The 13924-nt window shown below is 42.0% G+C and overlaps 1 protein-coding gene across 3 annotated transcripts in view; it reads left to right on the top strand.

Moving 5' to 3' along the window:
* ASXL3 (ASXL transcriptional regulator 3) overlaps positions 1-13924 on the top strand; it is a 103914-nt gene that overhangs the window by 58020 nt on the left and 31970 nt on the right. For all 3 annotated transcript variants that reach the window (XM_083451497.1, XM_083451498.1, XM_083451499.1), the window contains 2 exons: positions 964-1075; positions 11968-12089. In XM_083451497.1, the coding sequence (XP_083307623.1) occupies positions 964-1075; positions 11968-12089 (234 nt within the window). The remainder of the gene's footprint in view (positions 1-963; positions 1076-11967; positions 12090-13924) is intronic.

The raw sequence follows: 13924 nt of genomic DNA, 5'->3' as shown, positions 1-13924 counted from the left end.
TCAAATGTCATTTAAAGCTACTTACACTTCAGTTAAATGCTGGCTGTTCAGATAACAAAAGTATATGAGTTCCCGAATTTCTCTCTTCCTTATGTGCTTAGCTGGGTTAAAATACTACCTTCTCAAAGCTTAGAAAACTTATTTTGTTTTATATGCACTAACCTCAAAAGGATGATTGATGTTCTTAAGACATATTGGACTTGCGTTTAAAAGAAGAATATTTGCCAATGTTGTATTTAGGGAGCTTTCACATATTACATTTTACAATCCTGCACTTCCTAAGGAACTGAGATTGTAAAGCCATGGTTCAAATAATGACTTTATGCAGACTGAATAGAATTCCTTTCTGAGATCCTTAATCAAATTCATTTATTTGATAACTGGTGTGTGAAAGAGTAAAGAGGGGTGTGGGCAAAGGGGGGGAAAGATAATGAGTTTTATGGAGCAGGTTTACTTTACAATTTTTAATTTAAATTTATAAATTCTGAAATTGATACAATGGGGGACATAGACGTGCCGCAATCAATATGGAATTCATCATGCTTTTTCTGTGAATTAAAAATATGTGCTTTTTTGATACAAGGTAACAGAATTCCAAGGTAGGTTTTTTTAAAAAAATCCATTCTTGCTATATTTAGATTTGTGACTTCCAAGTTGTTGTGGAATTCAGGCAATGGCCAATGGCAAAAGAGGAACTTAAGAAGGATATGAGGATTTTCTGTGGCTGGAATTTTTAAACAAGCTTGTTTCTGCTGCCTACACACAAAGATGTGAAGTAATCAGCATTTTTATGTATAAACTTTCCAGATGAATATACATTGTGACTTGGCAGAACGGTTCTTTCTGATTTTCAGATTGTCAGCAATCATATTTTACTTATGTAAGAGAGATTTACAGAAATAAGATGCAGATTCATTTTTGAAATGTGTCAAACAACACCATCACATGTTTCTTCATATACAGAAGGAAGACTCTACATGCCAAGCAGATGGGACATTGGATTTAAGTTGTGAATCTGAGTTGGATGGTACTGAAATGGCTGAAACAAACAATACCAATGGAGAAGAAAATGGAGGTGGGTATTTTGGTCGTTGTCTTACTGGAGTGCTTATGTGCTGGTTTAATTTTGTGTAATTGTTTGGGTTCATTTGCCATATTTTGCCATTGCAATAATTATTAAAGTAGGGGATAATGACCAAGATGTGTGTTTATGTGTGTGTTTTACAAATACGATTATCCTGATACAATTATTGCCAAGGATTTGGAAATCATGGCATATAAAAATAAGTTTCATGCTTCAGGCCCATCTTTTTGACAGCATGTTATTAAATTTCTCTTTGCAAATAAGATGTCAGTTTAGTTTTCTACCATTTCCAGGATACTAGGAAACGCCTACAGTTTTCAAAAGATGCTTGCCTATAAGATATTAAAGATGGGGAATTCAAACTAACACATTCATCATTCTGGATGGAACTCCATTGCTTTATTTGCATTTTAACCCTGATTTCTTAAAATGTAGAAGTTCCCAGCTCCCTATGCCTTCAGAGATCTGGAAACACTTCTATATCGCTCAACATTGTATACTTTTAGAAACTTCAGTATATAGTTGTATATAAATAGCTCTAATAATAATTTTAATTACTTAGTGCAATATTTATCAGAAATTTACTGAAACAATAATTTAAGCACTTTCCTTTCCTACTAGCATGCAGTTCATTAATTCTGTTTTATAGGAGAGACTGGGAAATATTTGGGTGCTTACATTATTCACTAGGTGTTGCATTTAATGAGGAAATTTTGCAGAGGAAGTAGTTTTGATAATATATAAACTGGAAAGGAGAATCTACAGTAAGTGAAGCACCCATACGCAATAGTGTGTGTGTGTGTGTGTGTGTGTGTAAACCAGGGCTAGCAAATCTTTGGCCCTTCAGAAGTTGTTTGTGAAGGAGCGAAACTGCTCCCCATTTTGTGTTCTGTCTGGTTGTAAAATTATTGCCTTTTGCTTTAGGGGCTCTCATGCAGAAGAATCAGAAGTCCGTGGGTAGAAATTTGCACAGGAGGGTCAATGGTTCATTGAAGAAACTTGGCAATAAGGGGGAAAGTGCTGAAATGCTTTAAGAGAACTGGAAAATGTAGTTGGGTACTGTGGCAAGGACCTTGAGAAAACTACAGGGGGAATCCAGAAGCTAAACCAGGGGATGCAGACTTCTAAGTATTGGTTTCTGCATAGAAAGGTAGTCGGATGGATTCATCTCTCCCCCCGCTTTTTATTTGCTCATGTGGGCAATAACTACTCAAATTGTATAATTAGCTGTATTCCAGAATCATTTTCACAAAAACTGTTTAACTTACTGTCTTTCTAAAATCTTAAGTAAAAGCATAGTTTTCTTTTGGGGGGCGGGGGGGGGGGAGATACCTTGTTATACACCCCATGCCTATGTGTCATACTACTCTAGCCAGTAAAGGGAGTAAAAAAGGTAAAGGGACCCCTAACCATTAGGTCCAGTCGTGACCGACTCTGGGGTTGCGGCGCTCATCTCGCTCTATAGGCCGAGGGAGCCAGCGTACAGCTTCCGAGTCATGTGGCCAGCATGACTAAGCCGCTTCTGGCGAACCAGAGCAGCGCACGGAAACTCAGTTTACCTTCCACCAGAGCAGTACCTATTTATCTATTTGCACTTTGATGCGCTTTTGAACTGCTAGGTTGGCAGGAGCAGGGACTGAGCAACGGGAGCTCACCCCGTTGCGGGGATTCGAACTGCCGACCTTCTGATCGGCAAGTCCTAGGCCTGGGGTCGGCAACCCACGGCTCCGGAGCCGCATGTGGCTCTTTTACACCTTTGCCGCGGCTCCGGGGCGGATACTAGCGAGGGGAGGAGGCGCATTGTGCGCCCCGACACTCCCCACTGTGGCGGGCGCTGTACTGGCTGTGACATCGCATGGGGGCGGTGCGTGCGTTAGTCACGCACCGTCCCGACGTCACCTTCCCGCCCACTGTCAGATTGGAGGGCAGCGGCGTGCATGTGCACAGGTCCAAGTGGCTCTTTTTGTCTTAAAGGTTGCAGACCCCTGTCCTAGGCTCTGTGGCGCCACCCGCGTCCCAAAAAAGGGAGTAGGCTGGGCTAATTAAAGTCCAGAAGGTTAAACAGCTGCTTAGTGGAATCATCCAGAAAAAAATCAGGATATTAACCTGATGGCAATGTTGACAGCAACAAGAAGGAAGGTGCTACTGGACAATATTTTAAAAATATATTTATAACAGGATCCAAAGAACTGTGCAGTATAGTGGTTTCAGTTGGTGGTCTGCAGACCCCAGAGGGTCCACATAACCCACTCAGGGGGTCTGTGGCACTATCCCCATAACAAAAACTACTATAGAGATATAGACCAGAACAGATCAGATCCAGGTGCTTTTCGAAGAAACTGATTTTCTGGATTCATTTCAATTGGGGTTTAGGCCTGGTTTTGGCACAGAAACTGCTTTGGTCACCCTGTATAATGTCCTCTGTTGAGAGAGAGAGACAAGGGGAACATGTCCCTGTTAATTCTTTTTGACCTCTCAGCGGCTTTTGATACAATCAACCATGGTATCCTTCTGGAGTGACTGTCCGAACTAGGGGTGGGTGGCACTGATTTGCGGTGGTTCCAGTCCTACTTGGATGGTCATTCCCAGAGGGTGCTGCTTGGGGAATGCTTTTCAACCCTGTGGAGCCTTCAGTGTTGGGTTCCATAGGGCTCAATCCTATCCCATATGTTTAACATCTACATGAAACTGCTGGGTGTTGTTATCTGGAGGTTTGGAATACGTTGTCAGCAGTATGCTGATGACACTTAGCTCTATTTCTCCTTTACATCTGCAGGTGAGGCAGTGCTGGACCAGTGTCTTGCCTCAGTAATGGACTAGATGAGAGCCAACAAACTGAAACTCAATCTAGATAAGACTGAGGCAATGTTTGTGGGTGGTTCCCTAGAACGGATGGCTGGGAGGTTGCCTGCTCTTGATGGGGTTACACTTCCTCCAAAGGAGCAGGTTCATAGCTTGGGAGTGCTCCTGGATCCTTTGCTGTCGCTCAAGGCTCAGGTGGCCTCAGTATCCCAGAGTGCCTTCCATCAGCTTCAGCTGGTGGCCCAGCTACGCCCTTATCTGGACAGGGATAGCCTAACTACTGTTGTCTCTGCTCTGGTTACCTCAAGGTTAGATTACTGCAATGCATTATACATAGGGCTTGCTCTGAAGACGGTTCAGAAACTTCAGCTAGTGCAGAATTCCGTGGTTGGGTTGCTCACCAGAGCTAGATGGTTTGAGCATATTACACGATCCTGGTCCGACTGCACTGGCTACCTGTTAGTTTCTGGGTCCAATTCAAAGTGCTGGTTTATACCTATAAAGCCTTAAACGGATCAGGACTGCAGTACCTCAAGGACCAACTCTTTCCATATGAACCCTGAGATCATCTTCTGAGGCTCTTCTTTGTGTGTCGCCTCCTTGAGAGGTCCAGAGGGTGGCAACATGAAAACGGACCTTCTCTGCAGTGGAAAGCTCTCCCCAGGGAAGTTCGCCTGACACTTTCATTATACACCTCTTTAGGTGCCAGGCAAAAACGTTCCTTTTTAACCAGGCCTTTGGTTGATTTGATTGACATCATATGCCCTTTTAAAATGTGGAGCTTTGGGGGGGTGGGGGGGTTGTTTTTGTTTTGATTGTGTATCTTGTGGTTTTAAATTTTGATTTTATTCTATGAACTGCCGAAAGACCTCCAGGTATAAGGCGGTATATAAATTCAATCAGTCAGTCAGTCAATTCCTTCAGAAATGGGGGTCCATGGCTTGGCTTTTGAAAAATAGGGGATTCACAGTACTTAAGCTAATTGGGAACCACTGCTGTACACAAAATAATCCTTTTTTGAAATGTAGAGCACTTTCAAAAGCAGTGCTACTATGATAATGGCATGGCTGGGTCTGATGTTTTAGGTGTGTGGGGAGCAAGTGGGGAAAAATCCCACATAAGTATGCCCCTAACCTGTGGTTTGCCAGAAGTAGTTCTTTGGATTCCAGTGGCAGCATGCAAGTCACTGTGAATGATGGTCTATAATCCAGCCAGAAGTCCCCAATGATAAACACGTCATGTTAGAGTGTGGTGCTCCCTCCAGATGTTGCTGGGCTCCCGCTCCTATCAGCCCCAACCAGTATGACCAGTGGTTGGTGGGGTTGGTGGGAACTGGAGTCCAACAATATCCTTGTGCTAGCAAATGTCAGGGAAGGATGACACCACTACTTCCATGCCCAGCAGTGCCTCCCTTTCCAGTACAATTTTCTACCATTTATAATAAAGGTCCATCACTAAGATTCAAACTTGAAGTGAGTATGTAGGTTATCTGCTATCTTGCTCATTTTAAAATCCACTTCTTTTTTCATGCTACAGAAGTATTGTTCTGCTGCATTGGTTTCTTTTAATGTAACCATGCCATCTTAAAGATATATCCATATTATTTTTCCCAAAGGGGCACTTGAATGTTGTTAATTAAGCTGTTAGCAGCTTCTACAGAACAGCTACATAGTTTGTTTAAAGCCTCTTGTTGGTCCCAGGTGCATACATCTGTTTGACTGTAGTACAGTTTAGCTCCCTGATTGCTTTCTCTTTCTCTTTTAAAAAGAGCCAAGCTGAGTGGCTGGAGAAAAAGTGTTCTGATTTTGCAGGTTAAGCTCTAGAGATCAGAGTGATTTAGATGATTATTTGGTGTATGTGTGTTGACAGTGCATGACCATTTATGTCAATGCGTATATAGATTTGTGTCACCCAAAGCAAAAGTATTGAGTTTATAAGATATTTTAAGAGGTTTCTATTTGCATTCTGTTCCTATGGGTGCATTTTGTATCATCCAGGCTGCAGCCCTCAGCACGCTTATCTGGGAGTAAGCCCCATTCAACTCAGTGGGGCTTACTTCGGAGTAGATATGTGTAGGATTGCATTATTATTTTGTTGGGAATATTGGTATGTTTTTTCAGCTTTAGATAAGGCAGAAGAATAGGAAATAAATATTAATATCTGCTTGGTAACACAACCACTTGTGGGCAATTTCCCTCCTCTTACAACAATGAAGGAAAAGCATCTCCCCATCTTATTCAAATCTACTTGGTCTGAAATTGAAAACAAGTGTACTGTTACATTTATTTTTAGAGGAGGGAAGAATGGAATGGTTCAAGCTTTCTTCTATACATCACCCAAAATTTGCATATTCATTTGAAGCTGGCACCTCCATGTTTTCTCTCAAGTTTTCGTCTTCTTTTTTCTTATTGGCAGCCTTTTGTGAGCATATGAGAAAGAGCTTGGCTGAGACTATGTTGGAGGAAGATTAGAACATGTTTTGCTTTACTGCATTCTCATATATTTTTAGTTACAACACTTTTGTCTGTCTTTATAAATCTTCCAGTAACGCTAGCTGCTTCTGATGTTAGAATGGTTATTGATATAAATCACATTTCAGACTACTTAAAAAAAACACCAACCACTGTAAAACCTAGAAATATATATATTAGTTATTAATTTTTGTCTAGAAAAAAGCATTATGTATATTACAAGTTCTATTTTTTATTTTATTTTTTACATTTTGGTCACAGTTGACAAAAACTCAGTACAGGCGACTCTCAAATTATGTGGGGGTTACTTTCCGGAGATAGCACGTAAAGCCAAAATAATGTATTGGGTTCAATGGCAGGTGGAATTGCCATGTCTTTATCCCTGGACACCTGCCACTTTTCTACCCCCTTTTAATTTATTTATTTATTTATTTTTTGCCAAGTGCATAAATCTGAATAAGCACAAGTTAAATGTTTGTAAGTTACCTACACATCTTTTGCTTTACCTCAGTGTAGGTATGGGAGGGTGCTAGTTTGATTAGGGAAGTGGCACCGAGGGAGCTGGCATTTAAACCCACCCCCTTCAAGCTCTTTCACTGATTCCCCTGCTGATGGGAAAATAAAAGTACCTAGAAGTAGCCTCTGTGGAATGTTTCAGATTGAGCAAATGGCAGAGTGGGGATGGATTAAAACACACACTCTCCCAGTGACCCTTCCCTTATCCAATGAGCTGCTTAATAAGATCATAAGAAGAACCTGATGGATTAGGCCCGTGACCCATCTGGCAAAGCATCCTGTTGTGGTTCGAGGGCCCGACCCCCGCGCCGTAGAAAAGAATACACAAGGACACGTGATATATGGTTTATGGGCGTGAAAAGGCCACAACTTTATTGGTTACAGCAGTGAAAAGGTATTGGCTTAGGCACTGGATGTCCACCACAGGGGTTGAATCACCAGTGGGCGGAGCCTGTTGATGCTAATACAACTATAAGCTCTCCCCTGATGTCACCGAGGGTCGTGCCATGGCCTCCCGCCAAGCAGGCATCGGACAGAATACACGACCGCCAGATTCCTTTAACGGAATACCCAAAATTGAAGGCTTAGGCGATGGCCACACCTAGCCTTCCAACACACCACAACGCAATAATCCAATGCCTAACCTACCCACCAATACCACAAAGTTGTGACGATTGCTACGAGGTAGGCGAAAAAACCTCATGGCCTACTGCCGTGCGGAAAAACTCCTACCAGGCCCCCCGACTAACCAGGGCGACCAACCTAAGGTCCATAGCAAGGCCGAGACCCTGAGCTAAAGGGAGTGGAGGGTGGGTGACTCTCGATGAGACGAAGAGGAAAGAGGCCGGGGGAAGGCTGATGCTCTGAGTTAAGGTTAGAAGAACACGCCCCCCGGCGGCACCCGATTGGGTGCCGGCCGGTGGGCGGGGCGCCAGCCAGGTGAACTAGGAAGGCAGGGGGCGGTTGCCCCCTGCTAGGGGCGGTGCTCAGGCTCCCGCCCACAACCACTCCCCTCTCTTCCAGGGAGGAGAGTCCTTCTCACATTGGCCTATGGGAAGCCCAAGAATTAAACAACCCTCTCCATGCACTGTGGTCCCAAAAGAAAACACCAGTCATTAACTTTTTTTAATCCCCTAACATTGTTATCCATTAAAGTAGCATTGACTCTTAGTGACTCAATGCAAGTGTAGTGCTGCCTCTCAGCAGATAGATCGTTTTCAAACTGAAATCAACATTTCTGAATGAATACTTCTTACCTCCCTTTCCTGGAACAATCCCCCTGTCCCACCATCACAACATCACCCATGGTTCTGCATTACATCCATTGTAGTACTAACTAGTTTCCCTCTAACATAAAACCCATTTGAAACCGCGTTTTCAATCTCTATTTACACTAAATGTGATTTTTGACCATGTACATTGAATGTGAAACCATGGTTTACTGGGGGAGAGGAGAACGGTGAAAAGTCCCTAGTCCTAATCATATTTTGCCCAGAGAGGGCTTGAATTGGACCAGTGAATTGTCCTATCTGTCAAATATTCACATAAATAAAGCTGCTTCAAGTAAATACTGTAATATTCATTGTTCGTGTATAATTAAGAGAGCATCATCTTTTTCTCTGACATGCGATCCCCATCCACTGCAAATTAGTCCAATGGTTAAATAAAACAATGCATGCATTGTATACAATATTTACATGGTAGACTCAGATGGCTCCTTAGAAACTATAATTGCCAGTTATGCAATTTAAAATCACTAATTGTTACAGATATTGGGTAGTTAGTTCCTTTATGTATCTGAGCAAGTAAAAATCCTTTTGTCATGGGAGAAATTAGCTGCACTGCAGCTAATATATAAAAACCTCTGCAGAAACTATCAGCATTTTGTTTGCTAATTCATTTTTGACTGTCATACTGTGGGGTATGACGCTACATGCTATGGAGTAAACTATGGTGGAATAAGTGTGATGATTCTCATAGCAAAAAACAAAACAAAACAAAACTGAAATAAATTATCTCATAAAATGTGGGGTTTGAACAGGAAATAAAAATTTGGTTTGGAATCTGCTTTGACTGGGGTGTGCTGCGCCCTGCACCACTTTGAAGAAGCCCATTTCACCTTGGGACTGAAGCTGAGCCTTGCTTTGGGAAATCTGAAGCTTTGTATGTCTCTGCATTGATGACTGGGGGGAAATCATGTCATCCCTTAAAGAGGGCACGTGTTGCGGGGAGACCTGGAAACCAATCCCCTGTGTTGTGGGTGGGTAAGATTGGTCAGCCACAACACCTGCTTGGTAGGTCTCTCGATGCTGGGTTTAATCTGGCCAATGGGGCACAGTCCAAATGGATTGAGGGACCTATATATGCCCATGCATGTGACCCAGAGCTTCCTCTTTCGGTGCGTACATTCAGAACATCTGCCCACCTCTCCCTATATTTAGGGCTTGTTGTGCTTGATCTTGCTATGCCATTGTCTGTCTTATGTCGTTGGGACAGGGGCACGGCAGTAATTTTTCCCACTTGCCTGATTGGCTGTTGCCATTTGGGTTTCGCCTGCTGCGTAGCAAATCGTCACAACTTGTAAGGTTGCAGATAGGCTCTGGTTCAGGTGCTAGAGATGGGAGAACGCTCTTGCCATCCCTATGTGAAGGGTATTCCGTTAAAGGAATCGAGGGATTCAAATGGTCCGGTCAACCCCTGAGGTGGGTTGTGCCTGTACCTGAGTCCAGGGGGACATCTGGGTGGCAGACATAGTCCGTTCCTGACTTTTTACTTATCCAGGTGTTCACCCTTGGCTGACCTATGCTGGAACTCTGGGTCAGCGCTACCTGCATGGCGGGGAGCTAGTCGAACCAGAGCCTATGCAACCAATCACTTTATGTAATCAATAAAGTTGTGGCCTAAATTCTGCCAAAAACCAAAACCAAAATTTGAGTCAAGTGTGAATTTATTTAGGGGGGGAGGTTTCTGGGTCTGAACATGCAAAAATAAAACATGTCTCTAAGTCCCCTCCACCATCTTGACAGAATTGAATGAAATCTGAGTGAGGTTGGTATTGTCATACTTACTCTAATTTACTTGGTTCTTGTATTCTACTCTTTGGTGCCTTTCTGTCTTGGAATTTAGCAGTAACTATCAGTCAATTTAGACATAATGGTAGCAGTTATATGCTGTTTTGTTACGCCTTGTGCCAGCTCTAAGGGAAGGCTGTAATGTTTACAAGTTGTTTACTTGAAATAGGTTCCAATCCTGCAGAGACTTTCTGTGTCAATGGCAAACAAAAATGTGTGATAGTAATGTGAATACAAAATGAAATGATTCATGTGGCAAGGAACTTGTAAGTGTTACAGGTCATGTATACAGCCATTATGTAGCATGCATTAACATTTTTAACAGCCAGACCTTTATGTGGAGATTGGTTGCAATATTTGAATCAGGTCACAGTTTTTGTGTGTGTGTTTGTTTGTTTTAAAAAAACACCACCTTGTTACTTTCTCTTTTTTTGCCACATATTTGTAGCCCTGGTGACTGTAGTACCATTTCCCCCCCAACTGGCAGAGGGTAGAATGAAAACACTGCATTTCCTCTGCCTGGCTTCAGAATGATACTGCAGGCCCTTCCAGTCTGGCATTTTATTCTGCAACGTGTTTTTGACACAATAATAGTGCATGGATTTATTCTGCTCTATTAATTGTTCTGTGCTGCTTCCCAGATGATACCACATTACTGATGTTGGGGAGTGGGCCTATAGTGCAACGAAAGCAGGACAAAACAACCCCAAACATTTGTGTTATGAAAAATTATGGGATCTCAGCCAGAAGCTACAGGATAAGCACTGACTGGAAGTGAAGCAATATGACCAGCCTAGAAGCTTTGCAGTTGCAACTAGTATTGAAAGTGGGATTGCATACAACCGCCCCAATAGCATTGTGAGTGCAAATTATGACACCACAGCCTCCCGTACCTGGCTTATGTGGCGCTTTTTGTGAAGCGGTGGCTGCGACTTCCGACAAGACCTCTTGATATCTTGCCAAAATCTCATAAGATTTAATGTGCTCCACAAGACCTTGCAAGTTTTCAGTGAGATCTTGCGAGACCTCACTGGCCGCTGGCGCTGCTGCCAGCACTGCTGCTCCAGCAACAGTGAAGTGAGGGGTGGGTTTGCTCACAGGGGCGCTGCCTCTATGGCATCCACCACCCAAGGCAGCTGCCTCACACTGCCTTATGGGTGAGCCGGCCCCACATAACAGAACATACATGAAGTACTGTTAACATTTTAAGGTGCTGTGCTCGCTCTACAATCAAATTGCTAGTTGGCGCTCTCACAAGCATTAGGAATAGTTAACTTTACAATGTCCTTGCCATTTGATTTAGGAACTTGGAACACCGGGCAGAAATTATTTTATGTGTTGTTACCCATTTTCCTCCTGGCTGAGCTTTACCACTGACCTGCTAGGTCAGGGGATCTCTTACAGCTGTTAAATTCTATTATCCTATTAAGTTCTTTAATGTTTCCACAACCTCCATGTTTTGCTTCTTGAGTTGGCCATTTTCCTCCTTATTGCGTCCTGCTTAGTTTTGAACTTTGTTGCAGAGAACAGAGTACATTTTCAAATTGCAGTGAAAGACAGTTCACAGATGTTAATTTGTATGTATCAAGTCATTCACTGGATTTAGCATGTGTTGGCAGTACACAGTTAAAAATTTACCTCTCGACAAAATGGAGCTTTGTGTGATTTCATTGCCAGTGGCCATGCAGATGTTGTTTGTAGATAGAGGCCCAGATTCGACTTGGAACAAGAAAAGATCAAAATGATTTCAGCAGGTCTTTAGTTCCCCTGAATTAACATTAGGCAAATCTGTGACTGTTTGAATGGCTGTTTCTGGTTGCATCTTACTTCACAGTTGGTCACGTTCTTCCATAAACCACCCTGAAGATATTCCATGTTCTTTGCAATGCAACAGCTTTCACACATGGCAGATCAGCCCAGAGATTTTCTTTCCTAGGGTAGTTCTGTGATCTCTAAATTAAATTAAATTTGCAGACTGATTTTCCTCAGTTCTCAGTGCTTTGTTTTATTTCTATATTCTTAGTTTGTACTAAGCAAGCACCTGAAGAAATGTCTTCCGTTCGGGACTCAAGCCTTACGAATGCACCAATGCAAAGCAAGCTAGTGTCTTCCTTCCAACAGCACACCAAAAAGGCACTTAAACAGGTAAGCTAATATTGGCTTCACTATCAGTCAGATTTCTTCTGATGGGTGTTTAAGCTATCCTTTATTTATGTACGTATTGGGAATAAAGGTGGTGAGATTTTATGGTACCATAGCTAAGCTTATAGCCTACCTTGCTTATCTGGCATTGAGGTGCTGAATGAGTTCTGATCTGGTTTGGTTCTGGATACTGGGGTATCTCCAGTTATGCTATTGTGCAGTGCAGTCGCCCCTTTTTCCTCTAGCAGTGAAGAGCCAGATACTTAAACATTAATGGAAATATTGTTATAAAGAGAGGCTCCTGGCCAGCCCATGATTCACTATGGAAAAGGTGCAGGGAGGTGCTCTAGAAAGGATTCTGAACCTTTGAATAATCTGAGCTTGCCTTTCACTTTGAGGCTTGTGGTGTTAGGAGAGCAATAGTTGGAAACATTACAGAGGGATTTTAACGATGAGATGAAGCCACACAGCATAAATTGTTTGTGGAGGAAGTGCCAGGCAAGACAAAATGACAAAATCGGCTGCAGGAGAAATCCATAAATGCAATTACAGATACCTTGTTAACATAAAAATTCAGGAGGCAGCTGCAAATACTTGTATATAGGTAGGATAAGCGCACATGGTAAGGAAATCAATGAAAAGTTGTTCAATTTTAAAATGATTTTGGTTGTCTGAAATGATGATTATTACAGATCTCAGGAAATAATCCTTTCCCCGTACACACAAATATTGAATGCTTAAGTCAATGTGTTGTGTTTTGGCCTAAGGAGGTTCCCTCGTTCCCCACCCTTTTCCTCTTGTGCTACAGGTATTCATTACTACCAGATGCAGGCAGCTGGATTTGATTTAATGCAAAACTGTAAATCCTATCTGATAGGTGAATGAACTTTAAGCAGCAATTTTTGTTCAGAAAATTGCTGTTGGGAGTTAGTTCTCCTACTGTATATCCTCTCTCCAGACTTTCTATTGCTTTTATGGGGGTATAATGTGCTTCCATTCCACTACAAATAGCCTACAGTGCCTCTGAATACACAGAGATGTTAAGCAATTGTATGTGACACTCACCACCCAATATTAACTTACTGGATCTGTTCTGCAATAACAGGAGCTGAACCTTTAACATGTTCTGGGAATAGACTGCTTACATTGTAGAGTGCCAGAAGCAATGTGGAGCTGGCTGTATTTTCTTTTCTTCTTTTGACTTTAACATATGGATTCCTTGCAGTATAATAACTTTGAAGGAATCAGAAACCTTTTCCACTCTGTATGTTAAATGAAGGCAAACTATTCCAGGTGTTCACACTAGTGATATTTATGTTTGCTTTTTTAAAAGTGTTAGATTGGGGTGAAACTAACAGGAGACACGGTGATTTAGACTTGATCCACCTCTTTACTGGTAGTTCCCTTCACAAGCTCCTGCTTTAGAGTAGATTTCTTCAAAGTAGTAATGTAGGAGAATTTTGCTTGGGCCATATTTTTGAGCAAGCTGATCTAATTTCCACCTGTCAGACGAATACACAGGTCAGAACATGTCTTTAGCATTTAGCGCTTGTCTGATATAGTTCTTGTCTCAAAATACATACAAAAATGCATATGTTAGCACTATATATGTTTGTAGGTGTGTGTATTGATGTAAAAATATGCATTTAAATGCATATTTTGTGATAAAATATGTATTTGACTACATATTCAAATAAAAAATTCATATGGATTTAAAAAATAAGTAAATCACAGGTTAGCGTAGTGTAGAAACAGGACAGAATGACCTTATGAAAAAGCACTTGCAAAATTGAATCAGACCAGAAATAGACTTATCCATACTTCACACTGAAGTATGA

This window comes from Podarcis tiliguerta (genome assembly GCF_965153285.1).
Source record: "Podarcis tiliguerta genome assembly, chromosome: 7".
Lineage (NCBI taxonomy): Eukaryota > Metazoa > Chordata > Lepidosauria > Squamata > Lacertidae > Podarcis > Podarcis tiliguerta.
The sequence above is the reverse complement of the archived record's forward strand: the minus strand, read 5'-3'. Positions and strand labels throughout refer to the sequence as shown.